At 41.6% G+C, this 22,618-nt stretch overlaps 1 protein-coding gene across 1 annotated transcript; it reads left to right on the forward strand.

The window, feature by feature from the left end:
• Positions 1 to 211: 211 nt before the first annotated feature.
• LOC147034662 (uncharacterized) lies at positions 212 to 22,364 on the forward strand. The gene is made up of 3 exons (XM_085886921.1): positions 212 to 772; positions 918 to 1,091; positions 17,040 to 22,364. Exons 1-3 carry the CDS (start codon positions 584 to 586, stop codon positions 17,151 to 17,153), a joined length of 477 nt encoding a protein of 158 aa, XP_085743047.1. The 5' UTR covers positions 212 to 583; the 3' UTR covers positions 17,154 to 22,364.
• The last annotated feature ends 254 nt before the right edge of the window (positions 22,365 to 22,618 follow it).

The following is a 22,618-nucleotide window of genomic DNA, read 5'->3' on the forward strand; positions in this document are numbered from 1 at the left end:
AGTAAGACTTAGAGATCCTCCAGGAGGATCTAAAAAATCAATGATTAAATACCAATACCCTATGGACAAAGAGGAGGAGGAGCAGGAGGGGGAGGAGGGAGGGAGGAGGAGGAGGGGTGGAGCAGGAGGGAGGGGGGGAAGAGGAGGGAGGGAGGGGAGGGAGGTTTTTTATTGCTTGGGATTTTTCTCGATTTTGGTGGGGGAGTAGCAATCGACCCACAATCCTCCCCCACACATCCATTTATCTGAAAAACCTGATCCCAAAAGCCTGGAGTGATTTCGTTCCGTTGCACAACGAAGAATGCAAGGCCGTCGCACTTTGCACCCATTCAATCTCACCGGATGACGAGAAAGGTCTCTCCCTCTCCCTCTCCCTCTCCCTTCACAGCCTTCCTGCCATATCCTCCCCGTCATTATTGGATATGCGGCTTAAGTTGTTTTTCTGCACTTCAAAAGGCCATGCAGGCCATGGGGAATGTATGGTTGGGCTCGTCTCACGGTATGGGAAGAACGCACGAGCGGCGCTCACTGGTTCTGATGCAGGTTCCCGCATGTTCTGGCTCCGGATCAAGAGGGCTCTTTGATGTCGGGCTTTGGCAACGAACCACATCGCAAGCGTTGTAATCTATCGCTGCCCTTCTTTAGAGGTCGCTACACGACGGAAGAGAAACTTTCAATGCACATTCACTCGGACAAATTCAAATCAATTGCGTTTCCTTCGGTGCTCGTTTCAATTCCATGGCGCGTCGTGCGGCATCCCAATGATGCGCAGGTTGGTCTCGGCCCCCCCCCCCAACCCCCAAACTACTCACTTACACTTCATACAAAGGGAAAAGATTTAACAACTGGAGTACTCCTGTCGGCAGAGACTCAACTACCAGATTTGTATGAAAAATGAATGACATTTCCCACCGCAGGTGGGACGGCGAGTCAAGCAAGGAACAAGAGAAGGAGCGCATTCTTCCTACGCGTCCTCACTTCAAGCCAAGCAGCCTCCTCCGCTGCACCCAAACCTCCAACACCCTCCCCTCCCCCCATCCCAGCACGCACGAGGAAAAATATTCATCTGTAGTTGCCATCCCGAGCCAGAGGTGAGTTGCCCGCACACTAATAGCGCCAATCTCGTGCAGCTGTCGTTCTGCTCCGGGGGGGGGGGTTCGGTGGTGCTGCGCACGCGCCTCTCCGCAGCGTGGCCTCGCGGTGCTCCCGTGTCACGTGATGTCACCGTGCGGCGTGCACCCCCTTCAGCGCATATCCGCGTGTTTAAATCCAGCACGACGCGTGAGGACGCGATGAACGGAAGCGCAAAACTGGACTAGTGCGACGGAAATGAAGGACGAGTGCAAACGGAGTGTGCGGGTGCAAGAGAAGGGATTCAGGGTGGGGGCGGGAGGGGCAGTGCTGGATTAACCATTAGGCAGACAAGGCATGTGCCTTAGGGCCAGCCAAAAATTTGGGCCACAAATGTTGCAATCTAAGGTCTAGTACACTGTAAAGCAAAGTGCCAAATCTGTACGTGTTTTGTCATGTATATATTCATACACTGCAAGTTGTATAGAGGGATTAAATAAACTATTTTCTTTTCACATTAAATATTTGTCTTTTTTTTGTATTAAATATTTTGTTCTTGAATCAGTTCATCTTTTGTCTGGGGTCCATTTCCATGAGCCCGAGATCGAATTTAAAATTTTCAGGCCATTCTTGAAAATTTCAAAATGTGCCTTAGGGCCAGCCGAGGCTTAATCCGGCACTGGGGAGGGGGGGCATGGTGGGGGAAACTCAATGGTGTGGGATTCATGGTTAACGGGCTAAGGGATTGTGAGGATTGTCCCCGAAGGCACGCAAATCCGCCCGGAATTCCGAACGGCCAAACAAGCGGAGCTGATGTCAGCGAAAAGCTATTCGCTGCACCTGGCGCGAAAAATCACCCGTTCCCGCGCAATCGCACGCATGGCTTCCACTCGCCATGTGCGCACGTACGGCTCCGCTCGTGCACCGTAGAGTGCCATCTCTGCGTCGAACAATGCCTGTCAGATTTTACAATCTTTCCACTTATCTTCAGATATCTCGACTTTTTGTCAATCAGGTGTTTGTTTTTTTATTTGGGGGAAATCGATCACCTGTCTGCTTCAACCCCCCCAAACCATGCACGTTCCATCACCTGCACTGGGGGGGGGGGTCTGGAGCAGGCCGTGAGGTTGACCGGAAATTATTTACTTACACATTTACCGAGCAGGAGAATGACCTCAGCTGGTGAGTGTCTGAGGCAGGAATGGTGCAGAAATGCCGTCACGCAACTTTGAGTTGTCCATCGCATGCATGGTTCGATTCCCGACCAGACATATCTTTCTTAATGGGTCTTCATGCGGCTTCAGGTACGTTTCTGGAATGGCAGGATGACCAAGATGTACACACACTGGCATCTAATCTGTCTAGCCTGGGTTCGAATCCAGACACAGTTATAAACTGTAATCCTGGTATTTCACAGGCAGGGTGATTCATCATTGTGGGTGCCGTCGCTCGGATGGACGTTAAATATGGACGATATTAGTTGGTGAACGGTAAAGATCCCACAGTGTTCTTCGTGAAGAGGAGGGGAGCTATCGCCGGCATCCTGGCCAAATTCCAAATTTCTGCCTTAACCTACAGAGGGCATTGATTGTTGCATCAGCGGCACATCCGCTCCCTCCGCCAATGAAGCTACCTTGCAGCTTCGTGCTGCTCAATAAAGACGAACAAGAACAAATGGCGTTCAAATCCCATTCACTCCATCCCATGTACGTGTTCATTCTTCACCAACGTCCTTGGGATTGACATTAAAATAACACACGAACGTTTTATTGGTGGTACTGTAATGTCTTTCCTGCACGTTGTTTATGCACAAAGTAGACACTATGAGCCTTAGATCAATATAAAAATGAATATTTTGGGACATTGTGTAATTTTTCATGTTGTGAAAGTGTCTGGAAATTCACTCACACGTCGCGAGGGACACCGTGAGATTCTTCACGTCCACCAACCAATGCTTGCATACAGGACACCGGGATTAACGTCCATCATCCGAGGGACGGGGCACAATGTGATGTAAGGCCCTGCCTGCAATGCACCAATTGGACAATTGAAAGCAAGATAGGGATTTGAACCCAGGTGAGAAGGGGTCAGAGGTGTTTAGAAGTAAGCACGACCTTCCTCTCCACCATCATTCAAATCTACTTTTCAATGATAGATTTTACATGATATTATTAATTCTGAATTTTATTCCCTCTTTTATTCCAAACTCCTTGATGAAATACTGTGCATCATACAGGGTAAAGTAATTCCATTACACTGGAGTTCGAATTGTTAGAATTGCTGTGTGGACATTGTACCCCCTCCAGAAAATAGACCGGCATCCAACATGGGCTATAGACACTACCAATCTGCCAAGGATGAATTATGTCAAGAAAACATTGACCCTACTTATTCTCTGGGAGGATATTAAAAAATATATAATAATAATTTCATATATATATATATATATATATATATATATATATATATATATATATATATATATATATATATATATATATATATATTAGCAGGGATACCCGTGCTCCGCACAGGAATCCCATGGATGACGGCAGGTCTGAATGAGTATATGTCACAGTTAATTGTAAAATTGTAGAGGCTGCCACCATTATTTTTTTTTTCATCACCACTATAATATTATATTTTCCCCGCCATGTTTTTTTTTATGCAGAAGACTCGAGTTCAAAAATGTTAAGATTTATTTCCGCATCAGATAAAAAAACCATAATCCCTCAACAATGTGAGGCTGGACACACAAAGCACACACAACAATGTGTGCCTCAAAAATTTCATGTCATCATTTGCGACTTAATTTATACGTCGGGCATAACCCAGCCTGGCCCAGCGTATTTGATTTATTTACGTCTGTTATCCCGATAAAAAAAATTATTTTATATTATGTATACGAAGTTACAACGTACCTACGCCCATAACCATTCTATAAAATATCTACATAGCCCATAACCATTTAATTATAAAATATTATACACATACGCCATACGCCATCACCATTCTGTTTATATCTGTAATATGTATATATACAAACCACCACCACCATTTTTTTTATTTCCCACCACCACTTTTATTTTTCACCAGCAACATGTATTTCCTTCATCGCACATCCTATTCCCGTTTATGAAATAACTGAAGTAGCTCAATAATTTTAGTGGAATGCTCGAGGATAAACAATATTTGATGTCTTCCCCTCTGGGGCCAATATGTATAAAGCCTCCAATGATCCCACACGCAAGAAAGAAATGGTTTAATATTCGCAAGATAGAAATCAAACCCGATCATGTTTATACACCACACAGCGTTTAATATTCGCAACATAGAAATCAAACCCGATCGTTTTTATACACCGCACAGCATTTAATAGCGAACGGAGTGAGCTTCGTACTCAACGCGTGCACATGAGAGAATAGTAAACAACAACAACAACACAATAACCTGGCAATTTGGAATCCGTGTCGTCGGCTATGACCCTTTTGCTTCTGGTTTTTGTAATGGGGAATGATGCGTCCCTGGAGATAAAGGCATCGTCGGAGACATGAAAGACCCAAATATCAGACATGGTGTATATTTCCTCCACTGATTTTAATAAAGATAACTCCCGCATCACCAAAAAATAATTTTTAATCATGATTTACATTATTTGATCGCTGATCCCGAATCCAGGCCGAAGTGACGTAAAAACGTTATACAGTAACAATAAAAATGGTTTTTATAACCATGGTTATAACAATAATGAACAAAGAAAATGTTAATAAAATATGACTTACAGATGATTATTATATCATGATACGGTATAATATACATTCGATCATTTTTGCAAGTGTGTCGAATGCATAAGTCATAATTCGGAAACCAGGATGTCGGAAGTCATTGTCTTCAATTGACTGTAGTATTAATTTCTCATTCTCAAGCAAATTCCATTGGTCCCATGTCAATCGGCTGAACTTGAAAAATTAACGTTACGCAATCAGGTGATGACGTCATAATTCGGAAACCGGAAAGTCGGAAGTCATTGTCTTCAATTGACTGTAGCATTATTTTTTCATTCTATTGCAAATGGCATTGGCCCCATGTCAATCGGCTGAACTTGAAAAATTAACGTTACGAAATCAGGTGATGACGTCATAATTTGGAAACCAGAAGCCGGAAGTACAATTCTTTTACATCGGGACACTCCCGGGTACATGTTCTGTCGGCATGTGAAGTTTGGTGAGGATCAGTCCAGTACTTTTCGCGTGCATAGGTCACAGAGAAACACACACACAGACAGACACACTTTCAAATATATATATATATATATATATATATATATATATATATATATATATATATATATATATATATATATATATATATATATATATATATATATATATATATATATACTAGTCGTAAAGCCCGGCGTTGCTCGGGCAACGCCCGGGCTTTCTTGCAAATTTCCTGAATAGCTGTTAGCGGTTAGTGGTTAGGGGTTAGGGTTCGCTGTTCGGGTTATGGTTAGCTGTTAGGGTTAGGGTTCGCTGTTCGGGTTATGGTTAGCTGTTAGGGTTAGGGTTAGCTGTTAGGGTAGCTAACCCTAACAATTACCCAAATCCTAACCGTAACCCAAACAGCTTGGCATAGCGGAGGTAAACAGCGCCCGGGGCAAAGTGGAAATTTACGTCCCTCGTAGGCCTTAATCTTGAGTGGATTTGAATGGAAAATCCCATAAGGGATATCGATTTATCGATTTTTTTCGAATATTGGAAGTGTAATGGAAAAAATTTTATAGCCAATGACCTAAGTTGGACCAAAAGCCATAATCGTACCAAATTTGAATAGAATCGGTTGGAGTTTGTGAAAATGCATCAAAACGAATTTTGAGGGGCCTCTTAAGGAAGACAATAACATCATTAGTATATGTGCAAAATCTTGTTTCATTTCATGCAGTAACAAAAAGAAATATATATCGATATCGTACACATTTATACTGGTAAGTGCAACGCACCGTTTCGAACCCTTCCCAGAGTTCCTCAACAACTAAAAAGACATTCACACAAGACGTATATATTATTATAGAATAATACACACACGACAATCCCAATGCTACACACTCCCCTCAGCTACGGAACCAGTTTCATCACTTATTGGCAAATCTTCAGTGAGATCACAGACAGCAATGCATACCAATGAGGCTGTCAAGCATGCACCACGTGCAAACGTCAAAAGCAGTCAATATATAAATAAAGAAAGTCCCACCCACATATCTCACCTGTGAATGGAGGAAATAGCCAATCAGCTCTCACCAAATCGACTACGCCCAGGTGGTTAGGATTATATAAATGATTGACCCCTCCTATGCTCCTCGAGCCAAAGTAGCTGAAAAAAGCAACCCAAGAAGACTGACACAAGGTAAGTGCGAAGCAACATGTATGTATGTATGTATGTATGTATGTATGTATGTATGTATGTATGTATGTATGTATGTATATATGTATATATATCTACAAATGTAGAATATACTGTATGTAGTTTGTAAATATGTAAATATATATGTATTTTGTAAACATTACATGTTACCAAAATACATACAGTATATTGTATAAATGTACATATATATAAAATTTTATTTTTTTCAAATTTACAAAATACATACAGTATATTCTACATATTGTACATATGTATATATATTTACATGTTTACAAAATACATACAGTATATTCTACATATTTTATACACATATATATATATATATATATATATATATATATATATATATATATATATACAAAATACATGCAGTATATTCTACATTTTGTATATACCAGTAGACTAGGCGGAAGTCGTCACCATCGGGACCGAGAAAAAAGTGACGACTTAGAAATGTGACGACTTACGCGTATGCGAACATTCATGATGACTGTGGGGTGAAGGATGAAGTCGCGCGTGGCCTGGACACATGTGTGAGAGCAGGCTATTGTACTTAAAGGAAAACACAATCCTCGGGGCATAGGTGGGGGTGAGTTGGTGAGTTGGAAAGTGATCAAGCAAAGATGGAATTCATGAATCAGTTTATCAAAAGTAAAGATAATGAACAACTCTGTAAGACAACTCGTATACCATCGGTGATGGTATGGTGACAAATTACATGACACACAGTCATCGTGGTGATGATTACCACTCAATGCCTATGTGTAAGTGAGTGCGGTAATGTACAAAACAAGCCAATATAAAACTATGATCGGACTTCAACACTAAGCTCGATCGATCCTTTACTTCTTCACGAAGTAATCCGTTACGTTTGACTGCCTCAAACTCTTGGGCATCTGGTGCATGAGAAAGGATTCAAACCGGTCATTGTATTCCATGATGTTGTCTGGGCAATCCTCCACCGAAAGACAGTATCGGCCGAATATTTGGCTGAGCCGACATTTGCCGAAACCAGATGATGAGCGCGTCATCGACATCTTCAAAGGACACACATTTCACACTTCCCACCGGCCTCACGATCTTCTCCACTTGTCCAAATATCTTGCCCTTATTCTTCAAGATATCGTTCAATGTCTGCCATTTGATGTCCAACTTCTCAGCTATGTCTGTTTTCTTCATCAGTGGATTTGCCTCGCAAAACTGGATAATGTCGTATTTTTCTTGGTAGGTTTTAGTTGTAAGCTTACACTGAGTCGCCATTGTCCTGCCTGCAGTGCAATCAACGTGTGTACGCAGTTATAAATAGCCTATCACTGGCGGTGTACACCAATGAGCGCGCATCACGATTCCATGAAATCGGGCTTCTCACGAGGCAGCAGTTCCGTGTGACGAGTTAGGAGTGGTAATTTACTTGAGTTTCCATTACGTGGGAACGGACAACATCTGACGACTTAGAGATGACGACTTACAGAGGGATGACCCTTTATTGAAAGGGATTTAACATGAGATAAATTCGGGACTTTTTGACGCTGCCGACTTAGGCGAAGTGACGAGTTACACGCTGCCGACTTACACCTAGTCTACTGTATATTTACATATTTACAAAATTCATACAGTATATTCTAAATATTATATATATATATATATATATATATATATATATATATATAATATACAGGGTGTCCCAAAAGTCTCCAGACATAGGGAAAATTAACACTTTTAGCAAAATGTAACTTTATTTACAAATCGTTCTTCACATGATTGCCATTTCTTTGTAAACACACATGAAGTCGTCTCTCCCACTCATGGTGAACTCATGTCAACACATCTGGCATTATGCAAGTAATTCCACTTCGAATGCGTAATTTTAAATGATCCATGTTCTGAATCTTGTTATGTGTGTCATGTGTGATGCCCTTGCCATGTTTCCTGGTAAAGTCAATTGCAACCTTGCGACAGCTTCCCGAACCAGCCATGAGAATGATTTCAATACGTTCTTATTTTGACAAAGGCATTCTTGAAGGGAATCTGAAAAAAAACAGAAGATAAAAGTTACGTATGAAGAATTTCAGGAGACATTTTTGCTGAAGTGTTAATTTTCCCGATGTATGGAGACTTTTGGGACACCCTGCAGAATAGAGAATATATTTACATGTAATAACACAGTATATTCTAAAAACCTATATATATATATATAGTAGACGAGGCGTAAATCGTCACCATCGGGACCGAGAAAAATGTGACGACTTGCGCGTATGCGAACATTCATGATGACTGTGGGGTGAAGGATGAAGTCGCGCGTGGCCTGGACACATATGTGTGAGAGCAGGCTATTGTACTTAAAGGAAAACACAATCCTCGGGGCATAGGTGGGGGTGAGTTGGTGAGTTGGAAAGTGATCAAGCAAAGATGGAATTCATGAATCAGTTTATCAAAAGTAAAGATAATGAACAACTCTGTAAGACAACTCGTATACCATCGGTGATGGTATGGTGACAAATTACATGACACACAGTCATCGTGGTGATGATTACCACTCAATGCCTATGTGTAAGTGAGTGCGGTAATGTACAAAACAAGCCAATATAAAACTATGATCGGACTTCAACACTAAGCTCGATCGATCCTTTACTTCTTCACGAAGTAATCCGTTATGTTTGACTGCCTCAAACTCTTGGGCATCTGGTGCATGAGAAAGGATTCAAACCGGTCATTGTATTCCATGATGTTGTCTGGGCAATCCTCCACCGAAAGACAGTATCGGCCGAATATTTGGCTGAGCCGACATTTGCCGAAACCAGATGATGAGCGCGTCATCGACATCTTCAAAGGACACACATTTCACACTTCCCACCGGCCTCACGATCTTCTCCACTTGTCCAAATATCTTGCCCTTATTCTTCAAGATATCGTTCAATGTCTGCCGTTTGATGTCCAACTTCTCAGCTATGTCTGTTTTCTTCATCAGTGGATTTGCCTCGCAAAACTGGATAATGTCGTATTTTTCTTGGTAGGTTTTAGTTGTAAGCTTACACTGAGTCGCCATTGTCCTGCCTGCAGTGCGATCAACGTGTGTACGCAGTTATAAATAGCCTATCACTGGCGGTGTACACCAATGAGCGAGCATCACGATTCCATGAAATTGGGCTTCTCATGAGGCAGCAGTTCCGTGTGACGAGTTAGGAGTGGTAATTTACTTGAGTTTCCATTACGTGGGAATGGACAACATCTGACGACTTAGACGAAGTGAGGACTTAGGGATGACCCTTTATTGAAAGGGATTTAACATGAGATAAATTGGGGACTTTTTGACGCTGCCGACTTAGGCGAAGTGACGAGTTACACGCTGCCGACTTACACCAAGTCTACTGTATTTGAAAGTGTCTGTCTGTGTGTGTGTGTTTGTCTGTGACCTATGCACGCGAAAAGTACTGAACTGATCCTCACCAAACTTCACATGCTGACAGAACATGTACGCCGGAGTGTCCCGAAGTAAAAGAATTGGACTTCCGGTTTCCGAATTATGACGTCATCACCTGATTTCGTGACGTTAATTTTTCAAGTTCAGCCGATTGACATGGGGCCAACGCCATTTGCAATAGAATGAAAAAATAATGCTAGTCAATTGAAGACAATGACTTCCGACTTCCCGGTTTCCGAATTATGACTTATGCATTCGACACACTTGCAAAAATGACCGCATGTATATTATACCATATAATGATATAATAATCATCTGTAAGTCATATTTTATTAACATTTTCTTTGTTCATTATTGTTATAAAAACCATTTTTATTGTTACTGTATAACGTTTTTACGTCACTTCGGCCTGGATTCGGGATCAATGATCAAATAATGTAAATCACGATTAAAAATTATTTTTTGATGATGCGGGAGTTATCTTTATTAAAATCAGTAGAGGAACTATACACCTTGTCTGATATTTGGGTCTTTCATGTTTCCGACGATGACTTTATCTTCAGGGACGCATCATTCCCCATTACAAAAACTGGAAGCAAAAGGGTCATAGCCGACGACACGGATTCCAAATTGCCAGGGTATTGTGTTGTTGTTGTTGTTGTTGTTGTTTACTATTCTCTCATGTGCACGCGTTGAGTACGAAGCTCACTACGTTCGCTATTAAATGCTGTGCGGTGTATAAAAACGATCGGGTTTGATTTCTATGTTGCGAATATTAAATGCTGTGCGGTGTATAAACACGATCGGGTTTGATTTCTATGTTGCGAATATTAAACGCTGTGCGGTGTATAAACACGATCGGGTTTGATTTCTATGTTGTGAATATTGTATCCACACTATTAAAAGTGTGTGTGTGTCAGTGTATGTGTGGCAGCCGCTACAATTTTACAATTAACTGTGACATATACTCCTTCAGACCCGCCGTCATCCACGGGATTCCTGTGCGGAGCATGAGTGTCCTTGCTGGTGTGTATATATATATATATATATATATATATATATATATATATATATATATATATATATATATATATATATATATATATATATATATATATACATATATATATATACACTTACATGTGATTGTCCTATATTGAATACATGTGATAGTCCGACACATTTTAGTTTGTTTAATTTTTATGGTATTGTTTAGACATTCTCGAATTATTAATAAAGTTCTCCATGTCACCCATTATTCACTGTAATTGATCGACGTCGGTGTTCAAATTCTGAGAAAACATTTTCCAATACAGGTGTAGGGATGGATAACACAGCATCAACAATGCGATGTTTAAGATATTCAAGGTCTCTTCATTTGCAAGTGTCAATTTTACTTTTTTAAACCCCATAGATAAAACAATTACAATAATAATCTAATGGTGTTAGGTCGGTTGAACAAGTGTGCCATCTCATCGGTCCTCCTCGACTAATCCAATGGTCTGACAGTTTGTTTTAAAAACACTTTAACAATTTGAGCAAAGTGAGGTGGTGCTCCATCCTGTTGAAAGATAGCTCTTTGTAATGAGTTGATTTCTTGACGTTGTGGAAAAGAACTTTCGTAGCATGTTGAAGTAGAAAATGCTGTTGACAGTGCGTTCATCAATGAAATAGGGTCCATCAATGTGAGAACGTGACATGGAACACCAGACATTTACTTGAGGCGAATCCCTTTCGTGTTCAAACAATTCATGCGGATTGTCTTCTCACACGATTAACTTTGTGTGATTAACTCTAAAAGTTTATGAACTGTTTGCATTTTATAACGTTTAAACCTCATATTTATGAAGGATATCATGAACAGAGCTTTTTGGAAAGTTTAACTCTCGTGATGTGCTCCTAATTGACTTTTTAGGATCTATTGGTAAATGCCTCCATAACAGCATTCCCCCCTTCATTTGACTTTCTTGGCCTTCCAGTAGATTTCTGCTCAAGGAGAGATCCTGTAGCCTCAAACTGATCCACCCATCTTCATATGGAGTGCTTTTCAGGTGCTGGTTTATTCATTTCACCCTGAAACCGTCTTTGGGCTCGAGTGATTGAACCACATTCATGAACAAATCTCACAATTTTTGCTTTCTCTTGAGGACTTGTCATTATGTCAGAAAATTGGGTTTCTCCTGAAACAGAAGTAAAACTAGAAGAGCACTCAGTAGAGCGCTTACGTCCACCACACAATGCCTGATCCATGAGAACATATCGGGCCAAATACATTTGTGAAATATCTTGCTATATATCGTTTTTGGCCCCATCTCTCAATGGTGAAGAATCACTTCAGAAATTAAATAATTATCGTATCTGGATCCAGATTCTGATCTTCACCAAAATGGAATCAACTCGTCCACCAAGTTTCATCTGAATCCATCCACAACTTTTTGAGATATCCTGCACTCAAACACAGACAAACAGAAAAACAATAAGATGTCATGCAGAGCACGACACTTGCAAAATCCATAAAACAAAGTTGACCTCAAAAATAATTGGTGGTTGAATTCAATGATCAAATATGCAACTCCTCTTCAAATTTCAAGTGAATCGGATGAAAATTGAGAATCTTAGAAATTTGGCCTATGTTGACCTTTTGGCCAAAGTGGACCTCAAAAATAATTGGTGGTTGAATTCAGTGACCTGAAATATGTCCTCTTCAAATTTCAGGTCAATCGGATGAAAATCGAGGATTTTAGAAATCTTACTGAAGTTGTTGACCTTTTGACCTCAAAAACAAACTTCTTTCTTATGACAAACTCTACCATGTGGTGAAGTTTCGTGAAGATAGGTTTAAAATTGTGACCTGTAGGTGACTAAAAGACAGACAGAATGACAAAAATCGACTGACCAATATACTTGAAAAATCTTCGATTTTGCAAGTAACCAACAAACAGAAAAACAAACAAGCAGTCATAGACTGGTACTTACGAAATCGTCAACTTGACCTCTGACCTTCTCTAATAAAAGCTGTCTCTCGAAGGGAGCGACGCAAACCAGAAGTTTCGACGATGATTCTGTACCAAACCATCAAAAATCGAATGTTTGACCTCACTGTGACCTTGACCTTTGACCGATTTTGACCAAAATCCAATCGGCGCTAGCCATCACCCTCCTGAATCACGTGGTGTAATTTGACATTGGTAGCTTCTTCCGTTCTCGAGTTATCGTGCCTACAAACAAACACACAAACAGAGGACGGAAGTCATCAATACACTTACAAAATCTTTAGATTTCGTAAGTAACAAGCAGACAGGGGTGAAAACAACCTCTTTCCATCTTCGGTGTTGGAGGTAGTATTAATAATCAATTATCATAAAAAGCTAAAACGACGCTATATTACTGGTATTGGTATCAAATTTATGTCAGTGTCTCAAATAACAATAAAACTATTCAACGGTTTTTGGTATATTCATTTTCGGACACCATGTCTATTGACCTGACATTTGCAGGTCAGCTTTGCGTCCAACACAGCCTATTCTCATGGACGCCACTCTTGACGACACCGTTACTCAACAGCAAAGCTAATGAACCTCTGCTTCCAGTGGTTGGTAGGGAAGGAACGACCGGAAAGAAGAGTAAACCTGTGATTGGATGGTGTAAGGGTGGTTGTCGAGGCGACAGAGGGGGGGAAAGCTTGTTGAATTAGGAGCGAGCAAGATGGACCGTGCGGTGCAGTTTACCCTGTTGAGAGGGCAAAGCCCTGTTTTCATGGCCTCCTCGTTCTTGTTTGCTTAACCGATCTTATTGCTGATCCTGACTGCGTTCCTCATCGCATTCCCCACCCTTCGCAATTCCAAACCATTCCATTTGTTGCTTACCTCACCACCCGAGAGAGCGAAATGAAAGTTTATAGCCAGTCCAAATACAGTTAGGTTATGGTGGGCCTAAGTGCAGACGCATAGGCCCTCACCACAGGCTCGAAACAATATAATGCTCACACCTTTTGCTTCTTTGGCGATATTTCTCATATGTTTTAATATGGCTCTATTTTGCATTCGCATATCAGTTCTGAGAATAATCTTGCCATGTGGAGAGGCAATGACCTCCGCTGAATGGTCCAGCCAAGAACCATCATTTTGGTCTCGGCGGCAGGGCGGTGAGCGGGGGGACGTCTACTTATTGAGAATAAATAGGGGAGATACATAGTGAAATTAAAATTGAGAAAACAGAAGAGAAGGGAGGTTTGTAGATGGAGAAAGGAGGGCAGAGGGATATGGGGGGGGGAATATGGAGAGAAGGGAAGAAAGTTTAGGATGATACACCCCCCCCCCCCCGTATCTATGATGGATGAAAATTTACCGTATTATGTTGGTGAAGGTGACAAATGGACATTACTGAATGCTTACAGAGATGAGTACTTTCACAAAGCTGAGGATTCAATGTAAAGACTTTGGCCCGAGTAAGCAATAAAAGGAGTGAGACGTTTTGTACAGGTGAGAATAATGAAGTTTCATTCATCAATCCTCCATTTTATGCTCATCGAAGAGCTTCCTCACCATTTTGGGGTCATTGGTCATGCCTCATCGACCTTTTGAGTGAGTACGAAAAAGCACTTTTAATCCAGAGTTTACCAGCCTTGCATTTGAAATTATGATTGAGATAAATAAAATGAAAGACTGGGCGTAGTGGCGTGCGCCTGTAATCCGGCTACTCGGAGGCTTGGGTTGGAGGATCGCTTGAGGACGGGAGCTCTGCGGTGGGCTGCACTATGATAGGGTGTAGGGCAGCCCGGAATCATGGCGAAACCAAATCCTTAATCCTGTGTCGTAAGAGGCGACCAGGGTTGCGTCAGGAAGGGCATCCGGTGTAAAAACCTATGCTAAATCAGTATGCGGATCATAACGGATGATCCGCTGTGGCGACGCCTAACGGGAGCAGCCGAAAGAAGAAGATAAAGAAAATGAAAGATTTGTGATCTCGCCGCAAGAAGGCCACATATAGGATAATCTGTTAAAACGATACCTATCATTGGATCGTGGTAGGAGAGCTGAGCGGTAAGACCTCTCGCTGATTACCTCCGCCACTGAAGGTAGACGGAAGAAGATTATGTTTTCACCCGTGTCTGTTTGTCTGTCTGTCTGTCTGTCTGTCTGTGATTAGGATATCTGGAAAATTTGGACTAAACTTGGTGGGCAGGTTGGGTATGTGACAATGACGAATTTATTTGATTTTGCTAAAGATCTGATTCGAATCTGGATCCGGATACGAGGATTTTTTTTTTAATTCCAAAGTGATACGTCACCATTGAGAGATGGGGCCCAAAACGATGTGGCACGATATCTCAAAAAGTTGTGGACGAGTTGAGACAAAACTAGATGGGTGAGTTGGCTAGGTGATGACAAGCAAATTCCATTTTGGTTCAAGTCCGGATGCAGATCAGGCCCATCAGTGGGATACAGAACGTAAACTGTTCAGCCTGTCGGATATGCGGTTCTAGTTCCTGATAGAATAGGAAAGAAAGAAAAATTGTCATATTTCTACTTTACAAGCACACGACCACTACGACTACTTTAATGGCCACAGATAATCCACTTCTTGTGGGTTAGGCCCTACAAGTGGGAAAGTTTGGTCCAAGTCTTTAATGGACCGTTGACATTGGACTGGAGCATTGATTTGGAATTTGCTCCAGGGTACTGGCAATAACTCGCCTACTCTTTGTGAATGGCACATTGTGATATTCAACATCCACAAACTAATGCGAGAAGATTGGATAACCAGCTTAATGTCCATCCAACATACCAGCGCATCTTGTGATGCATCTCCCTCCCTGCAAAGCACCAATCCAAACGTTTATAGTCGGATCGAGAATCGAACCTTTATTACACCAGTTCAAAGGTAAGTGCAATACCTCTGCACAATCTCATGGGACTTCTTTACAAGCAGAGAATTGCTCATCTTTGCACCGTTCATTCAAAGAGGGCGGCAAGGCAGTTGTCCTGTATGCTCGCGCGCGCTCATGAATGTTAACGGTGACAATATGCCTTTCAAAGCTGTTAGCACATCCCTTGCACAGCAAGCTGCTTCGACATCACCTTCTCCAAATAAGCTTCCTTTGTTTGATTTGTGGAGATGAGAGACTATAAACCTATTAAATACGCAAAACAAAACCTTCGTTCACCACTGAGCGGAACCTCCCTCCTCCCAACTCTGCATGCACCTGTCTGAAACTCCCTACTACCCCAACCACCCATCAACCCAGGTCCTACAAAGTATGAGAGTAGAAGAGAGCAGGACTGGGTCAGGGAGGAAGCATTGGTGAGGATAAGTAGGGCTTTTTAAAGACAGGAGCTATGGACATGAGACAACAGACACAGAGTCATTTCCACAGACAAAAGGGATGGAGACAAGCGTTCAACTTTGAATTAGGAAGGACAAGAAGAATTGGTGCAACTTGGGTAGGTTTAGGAAGGATGGAGGAAGAACTAGGTCAGAAATGAGGCGATGTAAAGCAGACTCTCCAAGAGTCTCTTCAAGATCACAAGAACCCTTCGTTTTTTTTCTGCTTCTGTGTGACATTAAATATATTTTATTCAAAACTGTCTTTTAAAATTAGCACTTTGGCTTCACTTGGCCTCTTTTAGAATGCTTTTAGGTCCTCATTTCCTCAATAATGGAGTTGTGCTGCACTCACAGTTATAGCTCCCTGTCGGGATAACTAACATCTTACTTCAATGTGAACTTAGCAATGGCAAAATGTGTCAGATTGTGAGTTTTTGCGGTTTCTCATCTCTTCTCTGGCTTCGGATCGTCGGCCATGCTGAGAATTGTTCGCGTAAGATGAATTGTCACTTAATTTTTTTTTTTTAAGCCACAAAAGCAAGTGAACCGTAAATCAAGACTCTTCATTTCATGCCTTTTGACCATTTTAATAGTATCAATGGGAGATTGAAGAATTTGTAAATCTTGATGTGAAACTCGAATTATTATTCATCAAATGATTACAGGAGTTACAACCAGGTGTTGAAACATATGAATACTCTGTTGTTATTATAGTTGGAGCATTAATTTTATTTTTGTTGAAAAGCTTGTTTATTGCCATTAATATTGTTTTTTTTCTTCTTTTCTTTGCTTTCAGATTGATCTATTATGGCTGAGAGATTGGCTGTTGCTCAAAGAGCACGAATTGCTGCACGGTGTGAGGTTTGGCAGTCTGCAATTTCAGTTCAAAGATGGTGGCGGCAAGAAATAGGAAGACGTGCCACTTTGGATCCAAACACGGTTAAAAACTGTCATCAAAACTTATAATAACACGGTCAAGGAGGTAAGAAGATCAGGAAGACATACCATAACGAGATCACCAAAAAACATTGACCGGGTTGACCAAGTACATGTTCACAAGGAGCCCAAATAAGTCGATCAGACAAGCAGTGAGGGAGAGAGGAATAGGTTGTCATGCAATTCAGCCAAATTTGAAGGACTCTGGATATGGAAACCATACAATCCTCATTATGTTCAGCTATTGTTCCCAGATGATTATGACAAGAGAATGAAGTTTTGTGAACATTTCATTCAGGGGATGCGTTATGTCTATCCAGCTGGTCTGACGAGACTTTTCCATGTTGGTGGTTTTGTCAACAGGCACAACTGCCAATACTGGTCAGGAAATAATCAAATTTTGAAAAAAAAAATGGGCTTAAAAAGGTAGTTGGAAGCATTTCATATTAATGATTAGCATTGAGGCTCACTTTGTATTTTCGGAAATACTGAGTTTGATTAAAGTGTTTGCCACATTCGATTCTGAGTTTTTAACTCGTTAATGGCCGACTCAAAATAACGGCCATGTTCAATTTCGTTTTTGTGAAATATTCTGTCATAGCTTTAACAGTGTTCATTTCAACAAGATCTTTCGATTTTCTAATGTTTTATTGGCTTGATAATTCAACTACAATTCAAAACACACTGTGAGAAGTTTAGAATATGTATTAACCCCATGTCCGCTACAATTGAAAATAGGACTGCACGTCCTGAAGCTCACCTGGATCAGGAACAACAGTCACTCAAACCCCCCACAGACCCTCTTAGACCCTCATTTTTTTTTTTTAATTCCATGAACAAACTTTGGTACATCACAGGCGATAAAGGTTGTGGTGAAGTTTCATCAAAATCGCATGTGTAGTTTCGGAGAAGAGAGCAAACAAATACCTATTGGTTTTTTTGGGGGGGAGGCGATCAAAACCCACCCGCCCCATATTTACAGACTGACTGACTCACTCGCCAACGGACACTGCTCTATCGCATAAGCTCCACCGACTAAAAATGACCACCGAGGCAGTACTTTGACAAAGATTGGCAATAAAAGACACAAGAAGGCTTTTCGTTTCAATTCTTCAACAGCAGACAGGCCAAAAGTAATTAACCCTCCTACATTCCCCCAAATAATAAGGTAATTTACCCACTCCCCCTCCCCCTAGATGACCAAAGAAATGAAGTATAAAGCAATGCGATATGACAGAAGTCCCATGAAGACTGGTATGAATTTCAGAAAAATTACGTATAATATCAGTCCTCCAAATGGTTCTGTCATGCGCTGTCTTGGCGATGACATCTGCAACCTTCGGTACATGGTAATCTCAGTTGTCTGCAGCTGAAATGCATACTGAGGCTGCCATTGGTGCACCTACACTGCACGATCTCCGAACACGCTTTAGGAATCGGAAGGAGGGAGAGTAAGCATGGTACCAGCTTCTCATCTTTGTCGGTCCAGTGCATGCGCATGGATGTAACTCACGGGAGAAATGGATGGATAGAGAGTGGGATTGGTTCCAGACACTTGCTTGGCATAATGCGGAATCGTGCTGCATCAGATTTTGGAGGTAGAGTTTCTTGAGCATGCAGAATAACTTGACTTGTGCCTCATCGTAACTGTGTACATCTGATACTCCATACCTTTTGCAGATGAAAACCTCGGATGATTTGATGACGTCATCGGTAATTTCACCTTTGCAAAGACTGTACAACACGTCATGGTGTTCCTTGTGCTCTGACTTCCAATAAAGTGCAGATACCTCAAAGGGTCTGCACTGAGGGTCTGCGTGAATGCAAGCATGACATAAAAATCTGTCCTCTCGCTAGACTATGCACACATTAGCTGGCACTGATTTGTGCCAGCTTTAAGAGTAAAGAAGAGGAAAGTTGGGATGGTAGTAAGGTAGGGGTCTTTAACTCAGCGATGAGTGCATGAAATGGTCTCCCTGCGAGGGTTGTCACAGTGGAGTCAGTGGATAGTTTTCAAATTGAGTTGGATAGGGATCTGGAAGTGGTGGAGATGGGGGAAACACTAAGATAATGGCGCAATTGTACGTGTTTGATGGGCCTAATTGACCTCCGCCTGTGTTGAAGTTCCTCGTAATTCCTTGGAATATAAGCAGTTGAAACAGCACAACAGTTGAAGCGGTGCCCACCCAAAAACAAACATTTATTACTGTCTTCAACTCGATTTTGGGGTCATATCTTCTTCGATTCATCGTATCTCTTTATTTCACCGCAGCACTGTGTTGTTGAGGTAAGTGGGAAGAATAGAGGTCCCAATCGTCACAAGTTGCCATGCATCTAATTTTACCATTTTGCTTTGCAGGCATGACGAGAGTACGTGATGCTACAGATAAGACTTACACATGTGACGGTTTATTTATTATCGCAGGGGTGAAAGTGGCCTCGAAGTGGCCATTACCAGCCAGGCCGGTCAGCATCCCAACCTTCGATGTCGAAAGGCATCCCTGCTCTCCTGCCAAAAGCAAGCAATCATAGACAAGGCTCGTAGGATGACCTAGAGGTACGCACAACCGAATTTAAGCTGTCTAGCCTGGGTTTGAATCTCGGCCCTGTCATCCTGGTGTTTCACAGGCAGAGTAATTAATCAGTGTGCCGTCCCTTGGATGGACGTTAAACTGGGTGTCCTGTCTTCCGGCATTAGTTGGTGTACGTTAAACACCCCACGGTGCCCTTCGCGAAGAGTAGGCGAACTATCGCCAGAAAGCTGAACAAATTCCGAATTCTTGCGCTACGGAGGGCACTGCACAGCTACACCCTCAGCTAATGATGCTCCCCCGCAGCCTTGTGCTTCATATGAAAGAAGAAGATATACAATGCCAGGTTATGGTTTATGATGGAATACAGCTGGGCTACCTGTATTGGTGGATGTTCAACTTCCCTCAGTCAATTCCATTCTGTGCAGGTTAGGGAATCTGATCTTATAGAACTCCAATTAAAACATGACGAAACATTTTTTTTTATGAGACACGACAATCCAACCCTTGTAAAATGCAGAAGGATTAGAGCTTTTGTGGCTTTCACCACTGATATACCATCAAAAGGACATCCGATTATCTCAACCACTTTCAACCTGAAAAATATCTGAAGGAATCACCAGAGACCAACACAAATTGCTGTAACACTACCATCCCATGATGCAGTCATAGCACCTTCATCTCCGAGCCAGCAGCCTGAGCACACCTTCATTCCTCAAGCTCCTAAAATCTGGAGCAGCTTACCTCCAGACATTATCAATATTTGAAATGATACATTCAACATTGATACCAGCTCATGAATGTTAAAATTTAGGGTGTCAAGGAGGAAATAAAATTCCATAACGAGCGTACATCTATTTCGAAAAAAATAAAACTTCCCTTACTCAAGGAACTGCTGACTCCTGCTTCCTTCAAAGTGGACACCTTGTGAGCTGAGCTAAACAAGCATTACTGATAATGTTGGAAATAGCAGTGTGAGGTCGCCTTTGGAATGCTGCACCACTTGCTCGCCACAGAACTTTTAAATTCATCATTGTTGTTGTACGAATAACTTTTGAAAAAAATTCTGGGATGGAACCAGGCTTAAAAGTCTCGAAAGATCAAATTATTCTGGGACTGCATTGGTGAAGTCAGTGTGGACCACTAATGCCACGTATACAGTATGGTATTCGATCAGGAAGGGGGTTTGCGTTGGGGTGGTGGTGGTGCTGGTAGGAGGTGATAAAGTCTCCTTTAGGGGATGATGATGAAACTCACAGTACGTGTTCTTGGATGTCATTGTCTACTCCCAAATTTCTCTTTTTTGGCTTAACCCCTCACACCCCTCACCCCCCTTGCTCCCCTCTGCAACCCCAATCACAAACACACGTTGATAGGATTTGTTATGCCTCTGCAGCTGAAGGTCGGAGGCTGTGTCTGTCTGCTGTCCGCCCGTGAGTCCATGCGTCCATTATCACGTTTGTTTACCATGGTAACTAGTGAAACTGCTTGGGATTTCAACTAAACGTGGCACAAATATGGACTTTAACACAAAGAGAAATCATTTGATTTTGAGTTGAAAATGTCAAAGGTCTAAGGTCATGTGACCTTTAATTAAAAATCATTGTTATCCATAACTTGAGTCGAAGCATCTGTCGTTTAGTCAGGAGGCCCAATGCAGAATAGTGTACGACCCTGCTGATTCCGTGTTAGAATAGTGCAACAGGTGTAAATCGACTGTCCAGACACACAGAAACGTGAATCAACTTGTTGCCAACTCTGGATATGGATAGTATGGCCGCCATGACAGTTTACAAAATGGTCGCCATTAAATACACTTTTCGTCATATTTCAGCCGCAAATTGACATGAAATTACAAAATTAGGGTCGATTTCCATGTTTTTGAGCATGCCTGAGCTGATGGGAGTATAGAAAAAAACATTGCTCCATCCATTTTCTAAAAATAATATGACTTGTTTTTCACTATTATTTTTAAAGAAATGTTCAGGCTCGAATTATACAAACCACAATCAATGAATTTTACAACTTTGCTATAAAATGAACCTAAACTACATAACTGTGTGTTTTTCTGTTACCCAGGACTAACTGAAAAATGAAAGCCGCAAGATTTCTCACAGGGGGTTCAAGAGATCGAGAAGAAGAAGAGCATGTAGACTGGAATAAATGCTTTATTTGCCAAGACAGTTCAAAAACTAGCAAGTCAACGCCACTTCGAAAGACTACAATCGTTGGTGTGAAAACTGTAGCTGAATGTTGCAAAGAAAGAGAGAAATATAATGACGCTAAATATGTTGACTCATTCTCAAGAATCAGAAAATATTCTGTACCGGAGCACGTCGAAAAGATTCAATGGCACAAATTCTGCTATAGTGACTTTACTCACGCACAAAAAATAGACAGACTGAAGTCAAGGATTCAGCCACAATCTGTGACTTACGCAGAAGAGATACCCACAACATCAGGTTCCTCAGAGAAATACCATGTCCCAAAGTCACTAAGATCCGCGCACAGCGCTATGGATTGGTCAAAATGCGCTTTCTGCCAGACTGACATTCCTGGAAAAGCTGGTGTCCTGACAAATGTTGAATTTGATCACACATCATCCAGGATGCTTAGTTTGGCCCAATTTGACCCCACCATGCGTCACAGGTTTGCAGGTGTTTCAGACTTGATGGCAGCTGAAGGTAAATATCACCTCAAGTGTTATGTTTCTTTTCGCAGAAAGTATAAAAAGGAGAGTGGAGAGAAAAACCAGTCTCCTGAAAGCATCTGTTTCAGAAATGTGATGAACCAGCTTGAGAAAGAGCTGCAGAAGGGACATGTGTTTACCCTGAAAAACATCTGGGAACACTACACATGCTGTTATTGAATGATTTTGGAATTGAGGCTGGAGCCTACAAAAGCTACA

The sequence above is a fragment of the Eptatretus burgeri genome, chromosome 1 (assembly GCF_056783735.1).
Source record: "Eptatretus burgeri isolate ZD-2024b chromosome 1, Ebu_testis_v1, whole genome shotgun sequence".
In the NCBI taxonomy this organism is placed as follows: Eukaryota; Metazoa; Chordata; class Myxini; order Myxiniformes; family Myxinidae; genus Eptatretus; species Eptatretus burgeri.